At 48.7% G+C, this 27,460-nt stretch overlaps 1 protein-coding gene across 1 annotated transcript; it reads right to left on the reverse strand.

Moving 5' to 3' along the window:
- Positions 1 to 9,654: 9,654 nt before the first annotated feature.
- LOC116968230 (neuronal acetylcholine receptor subunit beta-4-like) lies at positions 9,655 to 26,737 on the reverse strand. Its single transcript, XM_033014909.1, is given in 6 exon segments — positions 9,655 to 10,089; positions 15,219 to 16,191; positions 17,039 to 17,165; positions 17,168 to 17,273; positions 19,298 to 19,443; positions 26,667 to 26,737. Coding segments are annotated over 6 exon segments (1,524 nt in total). The 5' UTR covers positions 26,710 to 26,737; the 3' UTR covers positions 9,655 to 9,960.
- Between the last annotated feature and the right edge of the window lie 723 nt (positions 26,738 to 27,460).

Raw genomic sequence — 27,460 nt, forward strand, 5'->3', positions numbered from 1 at the left:
TCACAAGGATGTCCTTCCTCAAATTAGGAGACCAAAACTGTACGAAACCGGGAGTCACAGGGAGAACGTGCAAACTCCACACAGGCAGCACCCCAGGTCACGATTGAACTCGAGTCTCCGGTGCTGTGCCGCCTGTGTTGCGCTTGAATCTGAGACGCAGGGATTTGAACTCTCTAACTCCCCACTGAAGTAGTGTTGGCTACTCAGCCATTGCTAATAGGTACATTATAATATAATGTGCTTATCATTTTGAAACAGCAAAGATTTAATTCAACCGCAATTTTCCCCATGGAGATCGGCATTTTAAGATTAAAAGGGATGACTGAAATAATGTAAAGTTTAAAATTAAATTTGTATGTTAGCATCATTAATGAGTCGCTATTAAATATTAAGGCCCTCAATGCCAAACAACAGACATCCAGGAAGTGTTAGACCTAGATTTCACATTAAGACAGCTATTTGCTTCTTTATAACCTTTCCAATATTTTCTACAATAAACAATAGGTGCAGGAGTAGGCCATTCGGTCCTTCGAGCCAGCACCGCCATTCAATGTGATCATGGCTGATCATCCCCAATCAGTACCCCGTTCCTGCCTTCTCTCCATATCCCCTGACTCCGCTATCTTTAAGAGCCCTATCAAGCTCTCTCTTGAAAGCATCCAGAGAACCGGCCTCCACCGCCCCCTGAGGCAGAGAATTCCACAGACATTTTTGTTATCTACGTTTTTAAATATTCATTAAGAAATAAATTAATCTTTTTGGAGAAGGCAGGAACGGGGTACTGTTTGGGGATGATCAGCCATGATCACATTGAATGGCGGTGCTAGCTCAAAGGGCCGAATGGCCTACTCCTGCACCTATTGTCTATTGTCTATTGTCTATTGTCTATTGTCTATTGTCTATAAATCATTTGATTTTAAAATATATATGTTGCTGACAAGACCAGCATTTCAAAGCTGGATATTTAAGAATGAACTGCAGATGCTGGAAAATTGAAGGTAGACAAGAATGCTGGAGAAACTCAGCGGGTGAGGCAGCATCTACAGAGCGAAGGAACAGGTGACGTTTCGGGTCGAGATCCTTCTACAGACCCGACCCGAAACATCACCTATTCCTTCGCTCCACAGTTGCAAAGGAAATAGGCAACGTTTCGGGTCGAAACCCTTCTTCACGCAATGTTTCGGGTTCTGAAGAAGGGTTTCGACCTGAAACGTTGCCTAATTCTTTCGCTCCATAGATGCTGCCTCACCCGCTGAGTTTCTCCAGCATTTTTGTCTACCTTCAAAGCTGGATGGTTGGCAACTTGTGATGTTCTCTTGCTCCTGTTGCCTTTTCCTCCTTGACAATGGCAGTGTGAGGGTTTAGAGGTACTTAGGTGAGTAGATATATCAAATCATGCGAGGCGTAGATAGGGTAGACAGTCAGAATCTTTTTTCCCAGTGTAGAAGTGTCAAAAACTCATGGGCGTAGCTTGAAAGCTGGAGTAACGCAATGGATGAGTCAGCATCTCTGGAGAACATGGGCAGCTGATGTTTTGGGTGGTTGCCCGACTTCAGACTGAAGAAGACCCCCGACCTGAAACATCAGCTATCCATGATCTCCAGAGATGCTGCCTACCCTGCTGAGTTACTCCAGCAGTTTGTGCCTTTTTTTGTTGTAATCCAGCACCTGCATTTCCTTGTTTCACTATAGCTTCAAGGTGAAAGGGGCAATGTTTAAAGGAGATGTTCGGGGGCAAGTCTTTTACACAGAGGGTGGTGGTGGGTGCCTGGAACGTGCTGCCAGGGTTGGTGGTGGTGGAGGCAGATGCAATAGTGATGTTTAAAGGGTTTTCGGGTAGGTCCATGCGTATGCAGGGAACAGAGGAATTTGGACCAGATGGTTGGTGAGATTAGTTTATCTAAGTATCATGTTCGGCACAGGATGGCCATCTCCCATGCTGTCCTTCTCTGTCTTCAATGTAGTGTAGACACTGCAGCTAGCGTGCATCAGTGGGCAGGAGAATGAATGTTTAGTGTGGTCAATAGGGTTCCAGTCAATCACTGAGTTCCATGGCCTTGTACGACGTCAATCTTCCTGAGAGTTATTGGCATTTCATTGACCTGGGCCACTGGAGAGTGTTCGACCACACTCCGAGCGTGACTTGACCATGGTGGAAAGAGAATGGTGGGGTCAGGAGATGAGTTGCTGTTCACAGGAGGTCGATAGAGGATGCTTCCACTAGTGGGAGAGTCTCGGACCAGAGGGCACAGCCTCAGAATTAAAGGACATCCCTTTAGGAAGGAGATAAGGAGGTATTGGTGAATCTGGGTGGCGAATCTGTGGAATTCAATGCCACAGAAGGCTGTGGAGGCCAAGTCAATGGACATTTTTAAGGCAGAGATAGACAGATTCTTGATTACTACGGGTGTCGGGGGTTATATGGGAGAAGGCAGGAGAATGGGTTTAGGAGGGAGAGATAGATCAGTCATGATTGAATGGTGGAGTAGGCTTGATGGGCCGAATGGCCTAATTCTGCTCCTATCACATGACATGATAACATAATAGACTCAGAACTGCTGTAGATTTGGGAGCAACAGCAGCAGGAGTTTAGCAAGAGATACGACTGATTGGCTCTAGCCCGAGTGGGAGGAGAGAAGTGAGTCAGAGGGGTGAAAACAGTTGAAAAGTAGAGGCCAAGGACAGGCAGACTTTACTCAGAACTGCTGTAGATTTGGGAGCAACGGCAGCAGGAGATTAGCAAGAGATACGACTGATTGGCTCTAGCCCAAGTGGGAGGAGAAAAGTGAGTCAGTGCTGGGAAAACAGTTGAAAACTGAGGAATTTGTAAACTGAGGTTTGTAAATTGGTAAATCAGGCAATTTATCAGTCAATTTAAGCAAGACGGCTCTTAGCGAGCGGCAGTGAGTGAGCGAAGTGCCCTGTGAGAAAAGTGTGAGTCTTTGGCTCGAGAGTCTTTGGCAAGGAGGCTTCGGAGAGGAGACCACGCAATACGCTTGAGAGGTAGAGACGAAAGAAGGAGATGTCAGGCAAGCTGATTCAGTGTGATGCTTGCAGTATGTGGGAGGTCAAGGACACCGCTGGTGCCTCTGGCTGCTACAAATGCGAGAAGTGCATCCAGGTAGAGCTCCTGAAGGGCCGTGTTGGGGAACTGGAGAAGCAAGTGGATGACCTCCGGTTCGTCCGAGAAACGGAGTCGTTCCTCGACAAGTCCTACAGTACGATTGTTACACCTAAGGTACTGGAAGAGAGAAGGTGGGAGACAGTGAGAAAGGGAGGGAAGCATGGAATGCCAACGTCCCCGGGTGTTGTACCTCTTGTGAACAGGTTCACCCACTTAGAAGCTGTCGGGACAGAAGACGTGTTTACACTGAGCGGCGGACTGGCTTGTGATGCGAATAGGGCTGTTGAGCCAAAACCAAAAAGGCCTAAGGCAGGCAACGCCATTGTAGTGGGAGACTCCATTGTGAGAGGTACGGACAGGGGTTTCTGCGGCAACAGACGGGATGCGAGGATGGTGTGCTGCCTTCCGGGTGCCAGGATCCAGGATGTCACGGACAGAGTGCAGAAAATCCTCAAGGGCGAAGGTGAACATCCGGAAGTGGTAGTGCATGTCAGCACAAACGATGTCGGAAAGAAGGGGATGAATATTCTGCAGCGTGACTTTAGAGAGCTCGGAAAAATGCTGAAAAGCAGGATCTCCAGGGTTGTTATCTCCGGTTTGCTTCCAGTTCCTCGTGCTGGCGAGAGCAGGAACAGGGAGATACGGGACCTGAACGTGTGGCTGAGGAACTGGTGCACGGGGCAGGGATTTAGATTCTTTGATCACTGGGATCTGTTTTGGGGTAAGGGGGAACTGTACAAAAGGGACGGATTGCATCTTAACAGGTGTGGGACCAGCATTCTGGCAGGCAGGTTTGCCACTGCTACACGGGTGGTTTTAAACTGAATAAGGGGGGTGGGGTGTCGAATGGGATAGTGGAGGATGGAGTTAAAGGGAAAGGGTTTCTTAAATGTGTGAGCGTAGAGACAGAGGGGTGTAAAATGAGGGTAGAAGCAATAGGTAGCAAGGTGAAAAGTAAAAGTGGCAGGCAGACAAAACCAGGGCAAAAATCAAAAAGGGCCACTTTTCAGCATAATAGTATAAGGGGTAAGAGTGTTGTAAAAACAAGCCTGAAGGCTTTGTGTCTCAATGCAAGGAGTATTCGTAACAAGGTGGATGAGTTGAATGTGCAGATAGCTATTAACGACTATGATATAGTTGGGATCACGGAGACATGGCTCCAGGGTGACCAAGGCTGGGAGCTCAACATCCAGGGATATTCAATATTCAGGAGGGATAGACAGAAAGGGAAAGGAGGTGGGGTAGCGTTGCTGGTTAGAGAGCAGATTAACGCAATAGAAAGGAAGGACATTAGCTTTGAGGATGTGGAATCGATATGGGTAGAGCTGCGAAACACTAAGGGGCAGAAAACGCTAGTGGGAGTTGTGTACAGGCCACCTAACAGTAGTAGTGGAGTTGGGGATGGCATCAAACAGGAAATTAGAAATGCGTGCAACAAAGGTAAAACAGTTATAATGGGTGACTTCAATCTACATATAGATTGGGTGAATCAAATTGGCAAATGGTGCTGAGGAAGAGGATTTCTTGGAATGTATGCGGGATAGTTATCTAAATCAACAAGTAGAGGAACCAACGAGGGAGCAGGCTATTCTAGACGGGGTATTGAGTAATGAGGAAGGGTTAGTTAGCAGTCTTGTTGTGCGTGGCCCCTTGGGCAAGAGTGACCATAATATGGTTGAGTTCTTCATTAGGATGGAGAGTGACATCGTTAATTCAGAAACAAGGGTCCTGAACTTAAAGAAAGGTAACTTTGAGGGTATGAGACGTGAATTGGCCAAGATAGACTGGCGATTGATTCTTAATGGGTTGACGGTGGATATGCAATGGAAGGCATTTAAAGACTGCATGGATGAACTACAACAATTGTTCATCCCAGTTTGGCAAAAAAATAAATCAGGGAAGGTAGTGCATCCGTGGATAACAAGGGAAATCAGGGATAGTATCAAAACAAAAGATGAAGCGTACAAATTAGCCAGAAAAAGCAGCCTACCAGAGGACTGGGAGAAATTCAGAGACCAGCAGAGGAGGACAAAGGGCTTAATTAGGAAAGGGAAAATAGATTATGAAAGAAAACTGGCAGTGAATATAAAAACTGACTGCAAAAGCTTTTATAGATATGTGAAGAGAAAAAGATTAGTTAAAACAAATGTAGGTCCCTTGCAGTCAGAAACGGGTGAATTGATCATGGGGAACAAGGACATGGCAGACCAATTGAATAACTACTTTGGTTCTGTCTTCACTAAGGAAGACATAAATAATCTGCCGGAAATAGCAGGGGACCGGGGGTCAAATGAGATGGAGGAACTGAGTGAAATCCAGGTTAGCCGGGAAGTGGTGTTAGGTAAATTGAATGGATTAAAGGCCGATAAATCCCCAGGGCCAGATAGGCTGCATCCTAGAGTACTTAAGGAAGTAGCCCCAGAAATAGTGGATGCATTAGTGATAATTTTTCAAAACTCTTTAGATTCTGGAGTAGTTCCTGAGGATTGGAGGGTAGCTAATGTGTAACACCACTTTTTAAAAAGGGAGGGACAGAGAAAACGGGGAATTACAGACCAGTTAGTCTAACGTCGGTAGTGGGGAAACTGCTAGAATCAGTTATTAAAGATGGGATAGCAGCACATTTGGAAAGTGGTGAAATCATTGGACAAAGTCAGCATGGATTTATGAAGGGTAAATCATGTCTGACGAATCTTATAGAATTTTTCGAGGATGTAACTAGTAGAGTGGATAAGGGAGAACCAGTGGATGTGTTATATCTGGACTTTCAGAAGGCTTTCGACAAGGTCCCACATAAGAGATTAGTATACAAACTTAAAGCATACGGTATTGGGGGTTCAGTATTGATGTGGATAGAGAACTGGCTGGCAGACAGGAAGCAAAGAGTAGGAGTAAACGGGTCCTTTTCACAATGGCAGGCAGTGACTAGTGGGGTACCACAAGGCTCAGTTCTGGGACCCCAGCTATTAACGATATATATTAATGATTTGGACGAGGGAATTGAATGCAACATCTCCAAGTTTGCGGATGACACGAAGCTGGGGGGCAGTGTTAGCTGTGAGAAGGATGCTAGGGGGCTGCAAGGTGACTTGGATAGGCTGGGTGAGTGGGCAAATGCATGGCAGATGCAGTATAATGTGGATAAATGTGAGGTTATACACTTTGGCGGCAAAATCAGGAAAGTAGATTATTATCTGAATGGTGGCCGATTAGGAAAAGGGGAGATGCAACGAGACCTGGGTGTCATGGTACACCAGTCATTAAAAGTAGGCATGCAGGTGCAGCAGGCAGTGAAGAAGGCGAATGGTATGTTAGCATTCATAGCAAAAGGATTTGAGTATAGGAGCAGGGAGTTTCTACTGCAGTTGTACAGGGTCTTGGTGAGACCACACCTGGAGTATTGCGTACAGTTTTGGTCTCCTAATCTGAGGAAATACATTCTTGCCATAGAGGGAGTACAGAGAAGGTTCACCAGACTGATTACTGGGATGTCAGGACTTTCATATGAAGAAAGACCGGATAGACTCGGTTTGTACTCGCTAGAATTTAGAAGATTGAGGGGGGATCTTATAGAAACGTGCAAAATTCTTAAGGGGTTGGACAGGCTAGATGCAGGAAGATTGTTCCCGATGTTGGGGAAGTCCAGAACAAAGGAGTCACAGTTTAAGGATAAAGGGGAAATCTTTTAGGACCGAGATGAGGAAAACATTTTTCACACAGAGAGTGGTGAATCTGTGGAATTCTCTCCCGCAGAAGGTAGTTGAGGCCAGTTCATTGGCTATATTTAAGAGGGAGTTAGATGTGGTCCTTGTGGCTAAAGGGATCAGGGGGTATGGAGAGAAGGCAGGTACAGGATACTGAGTTGGATGATCAGCCATGATCAAATTGAATGGCGGTGCAGGCTCGAAGGGCCGAATGGCCTACTCCTGCACCTATTTTCTATGTTTCTATGTTTCTATAAGTAAAAGCAACAGAGTGGGACATTCATGGCTGATCCAATCTAGGTCTCAGGATCACCTGCCTATGTGCTCCCCATGCCCCTTGCACGTCAGCTAACTATGTATCTGTCTCTACCTAGAATATAGTTTGATGTACGTTTCACCACTGCTCTCCAGTGGAGAGAATTCCCCCGATTCCCACTCATCGAGTGTATTCTGGAAATCCCATGATCCCCTTGACATCCTCAAACAAGATTTGAAAAAAATTCCAGATATGATTTTACATAGAAACATAGAAAATAGGTGCAGGAGTAGGCCATTCGGCCCTTCGAGCCTGCACCGCCATTCAATATGATCATGGCTGATCATCCAACTCTGTATCCTGTACCTGCCTTCTCTCCATACCCCCTGATCCCTTTAGCCACAAGGGCCACATCTAACTCCCTCTTAAATATAGCCAATGAACTGTGGCCTCGACTACCTTCTGTGGCAGAGAATTCCACAGATTCACCACTCTCTGTGTGAAAAATTATTTTCTCATCTCGGTCCTGAAAGACTTCCCCCTTATCCTATTTTGTCTTCTTAAAACCAAGTTGACCAGGATTGATTGTCTAAATATCTGATTATTTTCTGATTGTCTGATTATTTTCTGAATATCCTGTTCTTGCAACAACCGTGATGGATTGGAACAACTTTCCACTGACAGTCCGATTGGCCTATCATTTACGGTAGACACAAAATGCTGGAGTAACTCAGCGGGGCAGGCAGCATCTCTGGAGAGAAGGAATGGGTGACGTTTCTGAAGAAGGGTCTCAACCCGAAACGTCACCCATTCCTTCTCTCCAAAGATGCTGCCTGTCCCGCTGAGTTACTCCAGAATTTTGTGTCTACCTTCCCTTGTAAATCAGCATCTGCAGTTCTTTCTTACACGTATAAACTTGTGGTGTTGTCAAGCTTGTGTTTGTAGACTTGACCATATAAACTGGGCTGGCAGTGCGGTGACTAAGGGATTGTTGTGGTTACTGTTTTCTCAATGAGATGGTGAAGCAAGGAGCTGGTCCTCCTCGCTAGTCAATGTGAAACCATTGACACCAATAGTAGAAGGATTCTCTCCCATACTGTTTAAGAAGGAACTGCAGATGCCGGAAAATCGAAGGTAGACAAAAGTGCTGGAGAAATTCAGCGGGTGCAGCAGCATCTATGGAGCGAAGGAAATAGGCAACGTTTCGGGACGAAACGTTGCCTATTTCCTTCGCTCCATAGATGCTGCTGCACCCACTGAGTTTCTCCAGCACTTTTGTCTACATCCTCTTCCATACTACCCAGCATCAACCTAATCCACTTCTAAAGCGCATGCTCTGGTCATGATCATGTTGCATTTTGTGAGAATGTAACAACATCTCAAGTGGGAATTAATTGGTTGCAAAGTGCTTTTGGACATCCTAAGGACACGAGAGACGCCACATATAATTTTGAAAAATGGCCCTAATTCCGCAACTCGGAGAAACCCAACAGGAAATTACTATGATATTTGTAATTTCCAGGTTCATTAATCTCAACCAAGTGCCCATGATACAAACATTGCCATCTAGGTAAATAATATCTTTAACAGCTAGTGCTTTCGTTCAGAAATCCGGTCCAACACACATCCTGATGCTAATGAATTAATGGAGTAACCAATTTATTAAAGTCATTTGTAATCATATTTTCCTCGTAAAAATCCACCAAATGGCACTGGCATCAAAACCAATTATTATTTATTATCTGGAGAAACTTGCACCCGCTGAGTTTCTCCAGCTTTTTTGTCTACCTTCGATTTTCCAGCATCTGCAGTTCCTTCTTGAACATTATCTATTATCAATTATCCATGGTATTTGAAAATAGGATTGGGATGAAATAATAGGTGACGTTTCGGGTCGAGATCTGGGTCGTCTCGAAACGTCACCTATTCCTTTTCTCCAGAGATGCTGTCTGACCCGCTGAGTTGCTCCAGCATTGGGGTGGGAGATTGCAACCTTCACGTGGTCCGCCCTGTTTCGACGAATGCAATCAACCTGGCGTGCACAATCAAATAAGATCAAATGGAACAAGTTGTCCCACAACTTTAGGCTGTGCACGCCATACGCAAGAAGAAGAAGTTGGGACACAATTTCTTGGCGAGCGCGCGCGCACCCGAGGCTTCGGGCGTGGACCCTGTGGACGGTAACATCGGCAGCTGACCTGGTTGGTGACCGACTCCGAACCCCAGCGACAGCAGCTTCGTCCGCCCCGAATCGTGGGGCTTGAATCGGCCCGTTCGCGGGGCCTTTCATCGCCCGCCGGGGATTTCAACATCGGGAGCCTCGATCGCCTCGATGCAACAGTTTGATTTTAAGTCGCGCCGGGCGCTGAAAAACCCCGCGATCGGGCCAATTCAACCCTTAGAAAGCGTCTGATCAAGTCCGGATTACAAAACATTGGGGGGGGGGGGGATTGTCCCCCACCTCTCAAAGCAGGGGGGGGGGGGACGTGTCCCCCCCGTCCCCCCCAGGATTTCCGCCCCTGGCAGACCGCCCGTAAATGAGGAAGAGCACCAATTGTTTCAGTGTTTTTATTTATTTAGAACTGAGCAATTTTCAAAAGGAAGATATAAAGTTAAATAATCAAAAATATTTTGTATCAAACTAAAGCCTTAACGGATTAATAGAAGTTTAGCTGTTTGAGCCAAAGTTACGCTACAATTCATAGGTAATAATGCCCCGATATAGCACGGCTTAATATGGATCGGTCGGGAGCGAGGACATGGGGGGGGGGGGCAGGCGACTGTAGAATGCTCCACCATCCTGGTGAAAAAAAGCCAGTGGATTAAAAATTCCCAGAGCAGCGGAAGTCCGTGTGCAGGGGCAGGTGCGGCAGGTCTCAGTGATACTGCGTTTGGCAGAACGGCTGCAGAAACAATCCGACCGTCCCCAGGATGCAAACCACAATAAAAATCCACAGGAACAGTCGATCCACCACCATGGCCACATATTTCCAGTCCTCATTCACCTGCAAAGGGAGGGAATTTGTTGCACTTAACATGTGGTACAAAACTAAGTTTCTCTTACAGATATTCCTTCAACATGTCACACCACAAGGACAAGGGCAAAGGACATTTATCGGCACATACACACCAATAGGTGGAGTGAAGTTTGAGTTGCCATTTGCAGCACACCAATCAAATAACCACAACGTTATAGAAATTAACATTAAACATAGAAACATTCCCCCACAATGGTTCCCACTGTGAGGGAAGGCAGCATAGTTCAGTACACTTCCCCCATGTTCACCCGTGGTCGGGGCCCCGATGTTTCAGGCCCTCTCCCCGGAGAGATGGAACTCCGGCGTGGGAAGAACGCTCTCAGCGGCTTGGGAGTTTCCGAAACGGCCGCTTGCTAGCGCAGTCAAGGCCAGAAAAACGCACCAACATCTCTGGTTCCTTGGAAGGTTTAGGAGGTTCGGCAAGTCCCCAGCAACCCACGGCAACATCTACAGATGCGCTGTAGAGAGGGGTACATCGCAGCATGCATGGTTTGGGAACAACTCCATCCACGACGGCAGGGAATTACAGAGAGTTTTGGACGCAGCCCAACATGCAAACTAACCTCCCTTCCATTGACTCCACCAGAATAATCAAGGACTAATCTCGTCCGAAACACTTCCTATTTTCCCCTCTCCCACCAGGAAAGAGGGACAGAAGTGTGAAAACGCACTGAATCCTCCAGATTCAGAAGGTAGACAAAAATGCTGGAGAAACTCAGTGGGTGAGGCAGCATCTATGGAGCGAAGGAATAGATGACGTTTCGGGTCGAGACCCTTCTTCAGACTGATGTGGGGGTGGGGGGGTGGGGGGGGGGGGGGGGGGGACGAAGAAACGTAGTGGTGGAGCCAGTGGGCTGAGGGAGAGCTGAGAAGGGGAGGAGACAGTAAGGACTACCTGAAATTGGAGAAGTCAATGTTCATACCGCTGGGGTGCAAACTGCCCAAGCGGAATATGAGGTGCTGCTCCTCCAATTTACGGTGGTCCTCCCTCTGGTCATGGAGGAGGCCCAGGACAGAAAGGTCGGATTCAGAATGGGAGGGGGAGTTGAAGTGCTGAGCTACCGGGAGATCAGGTTGGTTATTGCGAACCGAGCGGAGGTGTTGGGCGAAGCGATCGCCAAGCCTACGCTTGGTTGGCTCCAGATTCAGGACAGTTTCTTCCCAGCTGTTATCAGGCAATTGAAATGTCCTCTCACCAACTGGAGAGTGGTCCTGACTTCCCATCGACCTCAGGTATTTTAAAATCCGCAGGTTCAGAAACCTTAAAACTATCGTTAATTGAACTTGATCTTGCACTTGTACTCTTTATGCCCTATCTACACTGTGGACGGCTTGATTGTATTCAATAGACAATAGGTGCCGGAGTAGGCCATTCGGCCCTTCGAGCCATCACATATAGTAGAAACATAGAAAATAGGTGCCGGAGTAGGCCATTCGGCCCTTTGAGCCTGCACCGCCATTCGATATGATCATGGCTGATCATCCAACTCAGTATCCCATCCCTGCCGTCTCGCCATACCCCCTGATCCCTTTAGCCACAAGGGCCACATCTAACTCCCTCTTAAATATAGTCAATTAACTGTGGCCTCAACTACCTTCTGTGGCAGAGAATTCCACAGATTCACCACTCTCTGTGTGAAAAATGTTTTTCTCATCTCGGTCCTAAAAGACTTCCCTCTTATCCTTAAACTGCGACTCCTAGTTCTGGACTTCCCCAACATCGGGAATAATCTTCCTGCATCTAGCCTGTCCAACCACTAGTCTTTGTTAAGTGAATAGCAAGCAACAAAAAAGCTTTTCACGTGGCAATGATAAACTAAACCAAACTAAAGTAACGATTCCTTGCTGAATTGTTGATGGGATCTCCATCCATCATTGTGAAAGACTACATGATCTACCACCAATTATCCTAAATCAGCATTGGCTGGAAGTAAATGAGTTGAAAGATGATTGTCGCTCTCTGACCTTCTGAGTCAGCCGAGCTTGGGCAGAGCGTTACTGAAGCCAAACTCGTCTGAAGTGCCATCGAGAGACAGACAGTAGTAATAGGCCATTCGGCCCATCGAGTCTGCGTAGATCATCTAGCACCTAGTTCGATTACCATCGCCCACCGGGGGCTTTGACTTTGACATCGGGAGGAGAATGAGGAGAGCAGGGGAGAGATAAGACTTTGCCTTCCATCACAGTGAGGAGGAGATTCACTGTGATGGATGTTTGTGTGAATTGTGTTGTGTCTTGGTTCTTCTTGTTTGTATCTGCAGAAACCAAATTTCGTTTGAACTTCTGGGTTCAAATGACAACAAATAAATAAAATCTAATCTAATCCTACACTAATCTCCTTGTGTCCTCCCTCTTACTCCCATCTAGTCTGCTCAGATTCCACCACTCACCAGCTATTTCCAGCACCCCTATTATTAATCTGCCGCACATTTTCGGGACGTGGGGAGGACCCCCTGAAAAACTCCCCCTGTCACAGGGAGGGCGTGGGGTGGGAGATTGCAACCTTCACGTGGTCTGCCCTGTTTCGACTAATGCAATCAACTCGACGTGCTCAAACGGAAGATCAAATAGAACAAGTTGTCCAACAACTTTAGGCCGTGCACGCCACACGAAAGAAGAAGAAGCAGGGAGGACGTGCAAACTCCACAACAGACAGCACCCGGGGGGAGGGGAAGGGTCAGGATAGCACCTGGGTCTCTGGAGCTGTGAGGCAGCAGCATTACCAGCTGTGCCACCGTGTCCTGCTCCCATCCACTCTGCTGTCTGGAACAGCGCCATTGTTAGAGCACCCTCTGTGTTCACCAAAAAACCCTTTATCATTTCGGAGCAACGTTTTCTTCTTGTTTTGTGCTGTATGGGAATTAATTTATTTGGCTGGGGGGGAGGGGGGGGGTTTGAGCCCAGTCTTTCTCTCTCCCTCTCTCTTTCTCTCTCCCTCTCTCCTTGCCTCACTTCCTCTATCTCTCTTCTCCCTCCATCTCCTCCTCTCCCTCTCTCTCCTGCTCTCTCTTGCTCTCTCCCCCAAGTTGTTCCAACTCTCTCTCTCTCGTTCCCTCTCTCTTGTCCCATCTTGGTCCCTCTGCCTCCCCCCCCTCTCTCTCTCTCCCTCCTCCCCAACTTGCTCCACCCCCCTCTCTCTTGCTCTCTTTTTCTCTCTGACTTTCTCTTTGTCTCTATCTGTCTGTCTCCCTCTCTCTGTGTCAACCCCCCCACAAGGCCCATCTCTCTCCCTCCCTGCCTTGCTCTCTGACATTCTCTCTCTCTCCCCCTCTCCCACTAACTCTGTCCCTTCTCCTAAATCCTACCCCCTTGCCCATACTTTCTGTCATTAGTCTTACACTTGAGCTGGGCTTCAGTTGTTTTTGAGAGTTGCAATCAAGGAAGAGTCACACCCTGGCCACCCCCTCTTCTCCCCTCTCCCATCAGGCAAAAGGTACAGAAGTGTGTAAACGCACAACTCCAGATTCACCGGATCACCTACAAAATCCTGATCCTCACCTACAAAGCCCTCCACCATCTGGCCCCCCCATATCTCACTGACCTCCTCTCCCCTTACCAACCCTCACGGTCCCTCAGATCCACATCAGCCGGTCTCCTCTCCATCCACAAGTCCAACCTCCGCAGTTTTGGGGACAGAGCCTTCTCCAGGGCAGCTCCCAGGCTCTGGAACTCCCTCCCCCAACTGATCCGCAATTCCGTGTCCCTCACCATCTTCCAGTCCCGCCTCAAGACCCATCTCTTCACCTCTGCCAATCCTTAGCCCCACGTCCCCCTCCCTTTTCATCTGTGCATTAATTGCCTCATATTGTGTTTTGAATTTAATTCTGTCTTTACTTTGTGTACTAGTCATGTCTCTACTATTTATTTCATTCCCCTTACATGTTTTTCCTCTACATGCTCAATTTTTGTAAGGTGTCCTGGAGACTCTTGAAAGGCGCCCATAAATAAAATTTATTATTATTATTATTATTATTATTAGATTCAGGGACAGTTTCTTCCCGGCTGTTATCAGGCAACTGAATCATCCTACCACAACCAGAGAACAGTCCCGAACTACTATCTACCTCATTGGTGACCCTCGGACTATCCTTGTTTAGACCTGGCTGGCTTTAAGCCCCTGTCCCACTGTACGAGGTAATTCAAGAGTTCTCCTGAGTTTTCCCCTGATCCGAACTCGGAGAATGTCCGTAGCGGGTATGTAGGAGTTCGTGGATGTCCCGTAGCGGCTTGTACGAGTAACGGCAGGTACTCGGGAAATCCGGTAAACTCGTGACGTTTTTTCAACACTGCGAAAAATGTCCACGAGTAAAAAATACTCGTGATGAAAAAAATTGTTACTTTTTACTCGTACGAGCCGCTACGGGACATCCACGAACTCCTACGGACCCGCTACGGACATTCTCCGAGTTCGAATCAGGGGAAAACCCGGGAGAACTCGTGAATTACCTCGTACAGTGGGACAGGCCCTTTACCTGGCACTAAATATTATTCCCTTATCATGCATCTGTACTCTGTAAACGACTCGATTGTAATCATGTATTGTCTTTCCGCTGACTGGATAGCACGCAACAAAAGCTTTTCACTGTACCTCGATACACGTGACAATAAACTAAACTGAGGAGCAGAATTAAGCCATTCAGCCCATCAGGTCTACTCCGCCATTCTATCATGGCTGATCTGTCTCTCCATCTCAACCCCATCTCCGTGTCTTCTCCCCATAACCCTGGACACCCTAATGCCCCTGTCCCACTTTGGAAACCTGAACGGAAACCTCTGGAGACTTGGCGCCCCCCCCCCCCCCCAAGGTTTCTGTGCGGTTCCCGGAGGTTCCCGGAGGTTTTTGTCAGTCTCCCTACCTGCTTCCGCTACCTGCAACCTCCGGCAACCACCTGCAACCTCCGGGAACCGCACGGAAACCTTGGGTGGGGCGCAAAGTCTCCAGAGGTTTCCGTTCAGGTTTCCTAAGTGGGACAGGGGCATTACTAACCAAGAATCTTTCAATCTCCGCCTTAGAAATGCCCATTGACTTGGCCTCCGCAGCCACCTGTTGCTAACATACTACGTGTCCAGATCTGTTGTGATGAAGCCACACTTACACGCTGATTCTCATCGTCATTCTTCACGTGGTCTGCAATGAACTTGATGCCGTCAATGGCCTCCTGGAGGTCCAGGGAGTGCCTTGTGGAAGTTCTCAACCTCACGTCCTGATGGCAACCAAAGCCGTCGGGGGCATCGATCACATTCAGGTCGTAGACTTTGGCTGACGTTGGGTTCATGAAGAAGGCGGGGTTCTTGTTCCTCTCCGCCGTGCTCAAGTGAGCGCAGCAGAAGTTGCTCTTCTTCTGCTGGGACAACTTCTGCCCGCTGCCGTTGCCCTGGGGCCTTTTGATGAAGAGCAAGGCCGGCAGCCTCTCCAGGAACACCACCTTCACCCACTGGGGCATGGCGTGCGTGGTTGGAGCGCGGTGGTGGATGTTCAGGACGCAGACACTGGTCACGATGGAGAAGGTCACCAGGACCATGGTGAACATCAGATACTTCCCAATCAGTGGAACATCTAGAGACGTTGGTGGGACGATCTTGGAGATGAGCAACAGGAACACAGTGAGGGCCAGCAACACAGAGATACACAGAGTCATCTTCTCACCACAGTCTGATGGTAGATAGAAGACCAGAATAGCCAGTGAGGTTATGAGGATACAAGGTATTATGAGGTTGATGGTATAGAAGAGGGGCTTCCTCCTAATGATAAAGTCATAGGTAACATCAACGTAAGCTGGGTCCATTGGGTTTGTGTTCCTTCTCCCTGGAAGGGACACGATGTCCCACTCCCCACTGGGGGTGAAGTCATCCATACTTGCACTCTCTGATTTGGGGGTCATGTTGATCTCCATGTGGTCATAGGTCCACGACCTGAACTTCATGGTGCAGTTCTGCTGATCAAAGGGAAAGTGCTTCACCTCGATCTTGCACGCGCTCTTGTAGATGGCGGGTGGCAGCCAGTAGACGCTTCCGTTGCACCAGATGATGGCATTGGTGTACAGGGAGACTTCGTACGTCCCGTCAGCGCTGCAGCGAGAGAGAGAGAAAGGATCACGGCGTTGAACAGAGAAGCTATAGAGAAGATTGAGGGGGGATCTTATAGAAACGTACAAAATTCTTAAGGGGTTGGACAGGCTAGATGCAGGAAGATTGTTCCCGATGTTGGGGAAGTCCAGAACAAGGGGTCACAGTTTAAGGATAAGAGGGAAGTCTTTTAGGACCGAGATGAGAAAATCATTTTTCACACAGAGAGTGGTGAATCTGTGGAATTCTCTGCCACAGAAGGTAGTTGAGGCCAGTTCATTGGCTATATTTAAGAGGGAGTTAGATGTGGCCCTTGTGGCTAAAGGGATCAGAGGGCATGGAGAGAAGGCAGGTACAGGATACTGAGTTGGATGATCAGCCATGATCATATCGAATGGCGGTGCAGGCTCGAAGGGACGAATGGCCTACTCCTGCACCTGTTTTCTATGTTTCTATGTTTCTATGAAATCTTTCCACTCTCACCTTAGAATATTTATTTGAAGCAGATAACAGAAGAACAGAAAGAACTCATCAATAGATGTTCCTCCAGCTATTTATTCTCTAATAGAGACTTCAAATAGTTTAGTTTAAGAACGAACTGCAGATGCTGGAAAAATCGAAGGTAGACAAAAATGCTGGAGAAACTCAATGGGTGAGGCAGCATCTATGGAGGTGACGTTTTGGGTCGAGACCCTTCTTCAGACTAATGGAGGGTCTCAATCTGAAACGTCGCCCATTCCTTGTCTCCGGAGATGCCGCCTGACCCGCTGAGTTACTCCAGCATGTTGTGTCTAGCTTCGGTGTAAAGCAGCATCTGCAGTTCCTTCCAACACCTAGATGTTGGACTCACTTGTTGTACAGCACGATGTCTGGCAGCCAGATCCGCTTGGAGTTTACACGTAGCTTGTTGATCCCTTCAAAGTCCTCGGGATCCCACCTGAGCCGGTAATCCATCCACTCCTGCAATGAAGCACACACAGGTGGAAGTGACTACGCCCCCTGGTCCAGAGTGGTGGACATTCCCTTGGAGAGACACTCACCTGCTTCAACCAAACGTTTGTTGTCATTATCTGCTCCCGTTCGTTCTAAAGACACAAGTGGGAGATCAGAGAGTTAGCATCAATGTCAGAGTCCCATGACCTCAGCTACTAGATGTGTGGAGTTTGCACGTTCTCCCCGGGACCGCATGGGTTTCCTCTGGGTGCTCTGGCTTCCTCACACGTCCCATTTGGCCCTTGTAGGTGGGCGGCGCGACTTTCGTCAGCAGCGGCCTCTGCAGTCCGTCTGCGTTTTTATTATTTTATGTCTATGTTTTTATGTAGTTTTTGTTATTTTTGTTGGGGTATGTGTGTGGGGGGGTGGGGGTGGTGTGGGTAACTTTTAAATCTCTCCCTGCACGGGAGACCCGACCTTTTCTTTGTCGGGTCTCCGTTGTCGTTGGGGCTGCAACGAGGAGCGGCCTCCAACAGGAAGACCGGGGGCTGTGGTGCCGACTACTCACCTCACCGTCGCGGAGCTGGCCGAGTCCGGAGCGGGTGGAGCTGTGGTGGACGCTGCTGCGGCCCGACCCCCGGAGTTTCGGAGGCTGCAACTGCGGGTTTGGCGGACGGTAACACCGGGAGCCCGCGGGTCCCTGGAGGGAGACCGCTTTTCGGGGCTTCCGCAACGGCGACTTCTCCCGCCCGAGTTGCGGGGTTGAAGAGCACCTGGAGCGGGGCCTTACACCATCGCCCCGCGTGGCTTGGAATGGTCGCGGGATTGCGAGCGCACGCCGGGGGCTCTAACACCAAGACCCGGTGTGCGACCTTGCATCACCCGGCGTGGCTTTAATGGCCACGGGACAATTCGCCATCGCCCGCCGGGGGCTTTGACTTTGACTTTGACTCTGACATGGGGGGGGAGAGTGCAGTGGAGAGAGAAGTTTTTTTGGCCTTCCATCACAGCAATGTGATGGATGTTTATGTAAATTATGTTGTGTCTTGGGTCTATTTGTTTGTAATGTATGGCTGCAGAAACGGCATTTCGTTTGGACCTCAAGGGGTCCAAATGACAATAAATTGAATTGTATTGTATTGTATTGTATTGTAGGGTTGTAGGTTAATTGGCCTCTGTAAATTGCCCCCAGTGTGTAGGGAGTGTGGATGAGAAAGTGGGATAGCATAGAGCTAATGTGAATGGATGAATGGTGATCAGTATGGACAAGATGGGCCGAAGGGCAGTTTCCATGCTGTATCCATAAATTAAACTACATTTCCCCTGGCAAATAGCCCAATATTTGGTTTTCTTTGGTGAATCTAGATTGCTTTTCCAACCCATGGTGCAGAAGCTTCAGACTAGATTTATTAATAGACAATAGACAATAGACAATAGATGCAGGAGGAGGCCATTCGGCCCTTCGAGCCAGCACCGCCATTCACTGTGATCATGGCTGATCATCCCCAATCAGTACCCCGTTCCTGCCTTCTCCCCCCCTATCCCCTGGCTCTGCAATTTTTAAGAGCCCTATCTAGCTCTCTCTTGAAAGCATCCAGAGAACCTGCCTCCACCGCCCTCTGAGGCAGAGAATTCCACAGACTCACCACTCTCTGTGAGAAAAAGTGTTTCTTCGTCTCCGTTCGAAATGGCTTACCCCTTATTCTTAACTGTGGCCCCTGGTTCTGGGAACATCGGGAACATGTTTCCTGCCTCTAGCGTGTCCAAACCCTTAACAATCTTAGATGTTTCAATGAAATACCCTCTCATCCTTCCAAACTCCAGAGTGTACAAGCCCAGCCGCCATCCCGGGAATTAACCTTGTAAACCTACGCTGCACTCCCTCAATAGCAAGAATGTCCTTCCTCAAATTTGGGGAACAAAACTGCACACAATACTCGAGGTGTGAAACCTCTAAAGATTTTAACGTTTAGAGTGTTTCCAGGATTGTTATTGATGGCCACGTCTCCCAGACTCAGAGTCCGATGCTCTTCAGACCTTCCCACTCCCTCTCTCCTTTGAAGCTTAAATCCCTTTGACCGAGTTATGGTGGCTGGTTCTAACATCTCCCTATGCAGTTGTAATGGTCCTTCAGGTGCTATGGAAATGGAGGTTGGTTGTGATGAGGTTGACTTACCACATTGATGAGTTGTGCCAGTGAGACCTGGAAGACAATAGACACCAACTCAGAATTGTTCTTAGCCGGTCGGATCAGCTTGTTGTATTTCTCAGAATTCAGGAGGTGTTCCATCAGCCTTTCTTCAACCTCTGCTCCGTAGGCTGCTGTAGAATAAGAAGCAATGCTTTCAGACTAGCAGATGGATCGATAGTCCCGTTTCCTTCCCCATTGAGTCACTTTGTGCATTGTTTAAAGGACTGATGATCCACAACGTGTAGGAAGGAACTGCAGATGCTGGTTTACACCGAAGATAGACAACAAAATGGTGGAGTAAAACTACAGGACAGGCAGCATCTCTGGAGAGAAGCAATGAGTCTGATGAAGGGTCTGAACCTGAGACGTCACCCGTTCCTTCTCTCCAGAGATGCTGCCTGTCCCACGGAATTAACCCAGCATATTTGTGTCTATCTTTGATGCTCTATAATGCTGAGGTTTGTATTCTGTATCTTCCCCGTTGCTCTATCTATAGGGCTTGAGTTTGAACTGGTTATATGGTCTGTTTGGATAACATGCAAAACCCAAAGCCTTTCATTGTAACGTGGTGCATGTGAGAACAAACCTTAAGCTAAAAATGTATTTGTCTCTGGAAACCCCACCATGGACCCTCACAATCTCTGCAAAGAACCCGCGCCCTGTTGACCAAGCTTTAGAAAACCCACCACCTTCCTTGCATCAGCATCCCGATCTGGTCTGGTTCTTAGGATGTTCCTTGGAGTATTTTGCTGCTGGCGTATAAAATCATGAGAGGAATAGATCGGGTAGATGCCCAGAGTAGGGGAATCGAGGACCAGAGGACATAGGTTTAAGGTGAAGGGGAAAAGGTTTAATAGGAATCTGAGTGGGGAACTTTTTCATACAAAGGGTGGTGGGTGTATGGAACGAGCTGCCAGAGGAGGTAGTTGAGGCTGGGACTATCGCAACGTTTAAGAAACAGTTTGACAGGTACATGGATAAGACAGGTTTAGATGGATATCATTCGGGAAAATGGCGGCGGCGGGAATTTCAAATTAACAACGGTCCCTTACCGCGAATCGGCTTCATCTCCTTCAATTGCCGACTGCGGTTTATTTTCATCCCGGACGAGGTCTTGATCTACCACCTGTCGTGGGACCACTGGAGGGTCACTCCAGTTGAGGTGGTCTGTGGTCTTTTTTGGCCGTTTTCGGCCGTTGAACGATCGTCCCCCTGCGGCCTATACAGCTAGCCGCCAGAACCGCTAGAATCCCTGCACGCTGCCCGGAGAGGACGCTGGCGTTGACTGTTCGCCGCTTCTCCGCCCGCTGTCCCCCACCCCGACGTCTGTTACCTACCTGTTAACTGTTACCTACCTGCCTGTACCTGTGCCTGTGCACCATCGACGCTGGACACCTCCTGTGCCTGTTCTCCATCGATGCTGGACGCTGGATGCTGGGCACCTCCTGTGCCTGTGCACCATCGACGCTGGACGCTGGACACCTCCCTGCACCAGCTGGATCATCTCTACACCCGCACCGCTGGACAACCTCTCTACACCCGCACCGCTGGACAACCTCTCTACACCTGCACCGCTGGACAACCTCTCTACACCTGCACTGCTGGATACTCTCTGCACCCTCATCACTGGACTACCTCTGCACCCTCATCACTGGACTACCTCTACACCTGCTCTGCTGGACAACCTATTTGCTCCCTCAATGCTGGACACCTCGCTGCATCTGCATTGCTGGTCAACCTCTTTGCTCCCTCACTGCTCGACACCTCGCTGCACCCGCTCTGCTGGACAACCTCTCTGCTCCCTCACCGCTGGATACTCTCTGCACCTGCACCTGCACCGCTGAACACCTCTCTGCACCCTCACCATCATGCTCAAATACTCAACTCTGCAGATGGCTGGTTTCTGCAACAACCACATCCCATCCTGCATCCAGGTCGTTAAACAGCTTGGACTTCTGCGTCGACTCCGTTACATCCACAGAGGCTCTCAGCGCAAGCTTGTTTGCTTCAACCACGGACGTTCCATTCCATCCGTCTGCTCATTACCACGCTCTGCCCCCCCTCAACCGCGTCACCCCCCATCCCAGCTGACCGCACGCACTGTCAACCGGGACAACCTCAGATCTCTCCAGCCTGCCCCCATCCCTCCACCCTCTCACAATGCCAACATTGCCCTCCTCAACACCAGGTCGCTCAACAACAAAGCCCTTGCCCTCCATGAACTAATCCTTGACAACACTCTGGACTTCCTTCTGCTCACTGAGACCTGGCAACAACCCAATGTCTTCTTCTCCCTCAATCAAACATCCCCACCTGGATTTAATTACATTTCCAAACCCCGCCCCTCCCGCCATGGAGGTGGCCTCGCTGTTATTTTTAACCAGAATTTTCGTATCACTGAACTCACCTTCCCCCCAGTAGCATCATTTGAATTCCTCGCCTTCAAAGCCCTTTCCTCCATGACAGTCATCCTCATTTACCGGCCACCTAAACCAAACCCCTCCTTCCTATCTGACTTCACTGAACTCCTCACACTTGCCTCATCCCTCTCCTCACGTCTGCTGCTACTTGGTGACTTAAATATTCACATGGACTCCCCCACCTGCAAGCTCGCATCTGAATTCGCCTTTTTACTGGACAACTTCTCTCTCTCTCAGCACGTCACCTTTCCCACCCATGACAAAGGTCACATCCTTGATCTGGTCTGCTCCATAAATCAACCGGTACTCGACCTCCATCCTTGCCTCTTCCCCCTCTCTGATCATAAGCTTATACGGTTCACCATCCCTTCTCCGACACCTCGCCCCCGCTTCCTCCGAGAAATCACCTTCCGGAATCTAAAATCCATTGATCCCCTCCATCTCTCTGACCTGCTCTCCACCACTCTCCCACTGGACTCAACCCCCATCTCACCTGATGATCTCACAAACCATCTCAACTCCACCTTGTCTACCTCCCTCAACACTCTGGCCCCCCTCAAAACAAGAACCGTAACTTTCAACACATCCTCACCCTGGTACACACCTGCACTTCGTAAACTGAAACAGACTGGTCGCCAACTCGAACGACTAATAAAGAAATCATCTCTCACAGTCCACCTTGAAGCTTACAAACTCCACCTCACTGACTACAAAGATGCCCTCATTGCTGCAAAATCTGCCTACCTCTCCTCCATATTCACCGATCCCTGCCTAAACCACAGAACCCTCTTCTCCACAGTGGGCAACCTCCTCAAGCCTCGAGCCAACACTCTCCCTACCTCTACTCCGGATCTCTGCAACTCATTCCTCCACTTTTTCGCTGATAAAATCAGCACCATCTATCAATCTTTATCCCCTGTACCCGACTCCCCAGCATCTCCTCCACCACCTACCAAGGCCCCTCCTTTCAACATCTCCACTGACCTCCTTACCCCTCCTCCACACTGCTTCCTCTCCCAGTTTGACCTGGTCACCCCTATTGAAATCTCCAAACTCATCAGCTCTTCCAAACCCACCACCTGCTCCCTCGACCCTCTCCCCACTCCCCTGTTGAAGTCCTGCCTCCCCGTTCTCTGCCCCTACCTCACTAATCTCTTCAACTCCTCATTGTCCCAAGGAATTGTCCCCTCCGCTTTCAAAACTGCTGCTGTCACACCAATCCTAAAGAAACCTGGTCTTGATCCCTCCTCTCTCATTAACTACCGCCCAATCTCAAACCTCCCCTTCCTTTCAAAAACCCTGGAGCGTATCGTTGCGTCGCAACTTCATTCCCACCTCCTTGCGTATAACCTACTTGAACCCCTCCAATCTGGCTTTCGCCCCCTCCATAGCACAGAAACTGCTCTCCTCAAAGTCCTCAACGACCTCCTCACCTCTGCTGACACTGGTTCCCTCAACATCCTCATCCTCCTCGACCTGAGCGCAGCCTTCGATACAGTGAACCATAACATCCTGCTCACCAGACTCAAGGACCTCGGCATTGAAGGCTCTGCACTCAGCTGGCTCCGTTCCTACCTTTCCAACAGATCCCACTTCATCTCTCTCCACAACCACACCTCTGCTACAGCCGCAGTCACTCAAGGCGTTCCCCAAGGCTCCGTACTCGGCCCCCTCCTCTTCATCATCTACATCCTCCCCCTTGGTCAGATACTCCGCCACTTCAATCTGGACTTCCACTGTTACGCTGATGACATCCAGATTTACCTTGGCACCAAATCCCCCCACAACCCCCCCCCTCTCCCATATCAACTCCTGTTTGTCAGCTATAAAAACCTGGATGCAACATAATTTCCTCAAACTCAACAGCGATAAGACAGAATTCCTCCTCATAGGCTCCAAAGCCACACTCAGCAAAATCAATAACCCCACTCTCACCATCGACGGCACCACTGTCTCCCCATCTCCCCAGGCCCGCAACCTTGGCGTGATCTTTGATTCCACCCTCTCCCTTGAGCCTCACATCCGCCATGTCATTAAAACCTCCTTCTTTCATCTCCGCAACATCGCCAAACTCAGACCCTCTCTCACTCCGCCTGCTGCTGAAAGACTCATCCATGCCTTCATCTCCTCCCGACTGGACTATTGCAACTCACTTCTCCTTGGCATCAGCTCCACCTACATCAACCGACTCCAACTGGTCCAGAACGCAGCCGCCCGACTCATCACCCACACCAAATCCTGGCATCACATCACTCCAGTCCTCAAAAAACTTCACTGGCTTCCCATCTCCCACCGGATCACCTACAAAATCCTGGTCCTCACCTACAAAGCCCTCCACCATCTGGCCCCCACATATCTCATTGACCTCCTCTCCCCCTACCAACCCTCACGGTCCCTCAGATCCACATCAGCCGGTCTCCTCTCCATCCACAAGTCCAACCTCCGCAGTTTTGGGGACAGAGCCTTCTCCAGGGCAGCTCCCAGGCTCTGGAACTCCCTCCCCCAACTGATCCGCAATTCCGTGTCCCTCCCCATCTTCCAGTCCCGCCTCAAGACCCATCTCTTCACCTCTGCCTATCCTTAGCCCCACGTCCCCGTCCCTTTTCATCTGTGCATTAATTGCCTCATGCTGTGTTTTGTATTGAATTCTGTCTTTACTTTGTGTACTAGTCATGTCTCTACTATTTATTTCATTCCCCTTACATGTTTTTCCTATACATGCTCAATTTTTGTAAGGTGTCCTTGAGACTCTTGAAAGGCGCCCATAAATAAAATGTATTATTATTATTATTATGGATAAGACAGGTTTAGATGGATATGGGCCAAATGCAGGCAGGTGGGACGAGTGTAGCTGGGACATGTTGGCCGGTGTGGGCAAGTTGGGCTAGATTGATAGATTCTTGATTAGTACGGGTGTCAGGGGTTGTGGGGAAAAGGCGGGAGCATGGGATTGAGAGGGAAAGATAGATCAGACATGATTAGATGTGTAGGAAGGAACTGCAGATGCTGGTTTAAACCAAAGGTAGACACAAAATGCTGGATTAAACTCAGCGGGACAGGCGGGACATTCTGGAGAGAAGGAATGGGTGATGTTTCAGGTCGAGACCCTTCTTCAGACTGGTCAATGGTGAAGTAGACTCAATGGGCCGAATGGCCTAATTCTGCTCCTTTGACTTATGAACGTGTGAACTGATAAAGGCAGGGGTGAATTCTTGGTGTTTAAGAAGGAACTGCAGATGCTGGAAAATCGAAGGTAGACAAAAATGCTGGAGAAACTCAGCGGGTGCAGCAGCATCTATGGAGCAAAGGAAATAGGCAACGTTTCATAGAAACATAAAAAATAGGTGCAGGAGTAGGCCATTCAGCCCTTCGAGCCAGCACCGCCATTCAATATGATCATGGCTGATCATCCAACTCAGTATCCTGTACCTGCCTTCTCTCCATACCCCCTGATCCCTTTAGCCACAAGGGCCACATCTAACTCCCTCTTAAATATAGCCAATGAACTGGCCTCAACTTCCTTCTGTGGCAGAGAATTCCACAGATTCACCACTCTCTGTGTGAAAAATGTTTTTCTCATCTCGGTCCTAAAAGATTTCCCCCTTATCTTTAAACTGTGACCCCTTGTTCTGGACTCCCCCAACATCGGGAACAATCTTCCTGCATCTAGCAACAATCTTCCTGCATCTTGCCCGAAACGTTGCCTATTTCCTTCGCTCCATAGATGCTGCTGCACCCGCTGAGTTTCTCCAGCATTTTTGTCTACCTACCATCTCAGTTGTGGCAGAACTGAGGCACAGGCAGCCAGCGATGAAAATGAATAAGTACGCTGGTGCTTTCTTGATGTTGGTTAGCTGTAAATGTCAGTGCAGGCAGTTCCTAGGGTGTGATTTATATGAGCGCAGTATGCCGAGCGCAATATCAAACTGGCTTCAATCCCAGGGAACTATCCCTTCCTATACTCCCTGCCTCACACAGATTTAGAGCTCCAACCAACTCTGACCAAAGCCTTATGTCAACGACCACTGAGTTATTCGATGTCAAGATTTTAGATAGCGTCCTATTTCACACACGCGGTGAAACTGTGTTAAAGGGACCGCCATGTGTATAAGGCAGGTGTCAAAGTCCACGTTCTAACGACCTGCGGCATTCAAGCCAGTGCTAATCAGTCTAAAACAGCCCTGGTGTAGGTAGGAAGGGAACTGCAGATGCTGTTTTAAACCGAAGACAGACACAAAAAAATGCTGGAGTAACTCAGCGGGACAGGCAGAGCATCTCCGGAGAGAAGGAATGAATGGGCGATTTTCACTATCCCTTCCCTCCAGAGATGCTGCCTGACCCGCTGAGTGACTCCAGCTTTTTTGTGTGTGTGTCTAAAACACCTCAGGTGCGAGTTTGGGAGAGTCGACCCGTTGGATGAGGAGATGCATCGATCGGCCAGTTCTCTCGTTTTAAGTTGAATCCCCAAATATTGACTGCGAACAAGACTGCCCCTCGCAATGCACCCAATGCCACCACATTGCAAGGAAAATCTCTCGTCATTGACCCATGCAAAAAAAAAAGCGCAAAATCCCCCATTGCAATAGGATTTTAAAATGCTACTAAGGATTTTAAAGGGATACTGAGTTGGATGATCAGCCATGATCATATTGAATGGCGGTGCAGGCTCGAAGGGCCGAATGGCCTACTCCTGCACCTATTTTCTATGTATCTATTTCTAACTCTAAGGATTTTAAAATGCAACTCTAATAAGGATTTTAAAATGCAACTCCAAAGATTTTAAAATGTAACTCTAACATTGATAGAAATCAGATCAGGTCTCCCCACACTCTTTAGTATGCAGCGGTGGTTGTGAAGCAAGCATTTCCTCCCGCTTAAATGCCACTGGCAATAGGATATATATATATATATGTATATATAAACGGTGCGCTTACTTGTTGCAACAGTTAGCAGGCAGAGGTAGCGAATTGAGTCCATCTTCGCCGAGCGCTGCCCCACGCCAGCCTGGCCCCCGGTCCGACGAGTCGAGGCGCTTCAAGCGGAACAGAGACAGGAGCAGCCGGCGCTAGTTAAAGGCAGGAGGGCGAGAGCGTCACCTCACCGCAAGCTGCTTTGCGGAACTTGCTCGTTGTGTCCCAGCGTCACTGACTGGAGGGGACTCAGCGACAGGCTGTCTCTCCAGAGCTGTCCCACAATGGCAATGCCTCAAAGCCTTGCCTTAGGTCCCGCAGCCGGCAGCTAGCACTAAGTTGTGTGACATCCACACACCTACATAGACACAAAATGCTGGAGTATAACTCAGCGGGACAGGCAGCATCTCTGGAGAGAAGGAATCCATCATTCAGCCCACCGAATCCGCCCTAGTGAGACCCCACCTGGAGTATTGTGTGCAGTTTTGATCCCCTAATTTGAGGAAGGACATTCTTGCTATTGAGGGAGCTCAGCGTAGGTTTACAAGGTTAATTCCCGGGATGGCGGGACTGTCATATGCTGAGAGAATGGAGCAGCTGGGCTTGTACACTCTGGAGTTTAGAAGGATGAGAGGAGGTCTTATTGAAATATATAAGATTGTTAAGGGCTTGGACACGCTAGAGGCAGGAAACATGTTCCCGATGTTGGGGGAGTCCAGAACCAGGGGCCACACAGTTTAAGAAGGTAAGCCATTTAGAACGGAGACGAGGAAACATTTTTTCTCACAGAGAGTGGTGAGTCTGTGGAATTCTCTTCC

Source organism: Amblyraja radiata, chromosome X (assembly GCF_010909765.2).
Source record: "Amblyraja radiata isolate CabotCenter1 chromosome X, sAmbRad1.1.pri, whole genome shotgun sequence".
Taxonomy (NCBI): Eukaryota; Metazoa; Chordata; class Chondrichthyes; order Rajiformes; family Rajidae; genus Amblyraja; species Amblyraja radiata.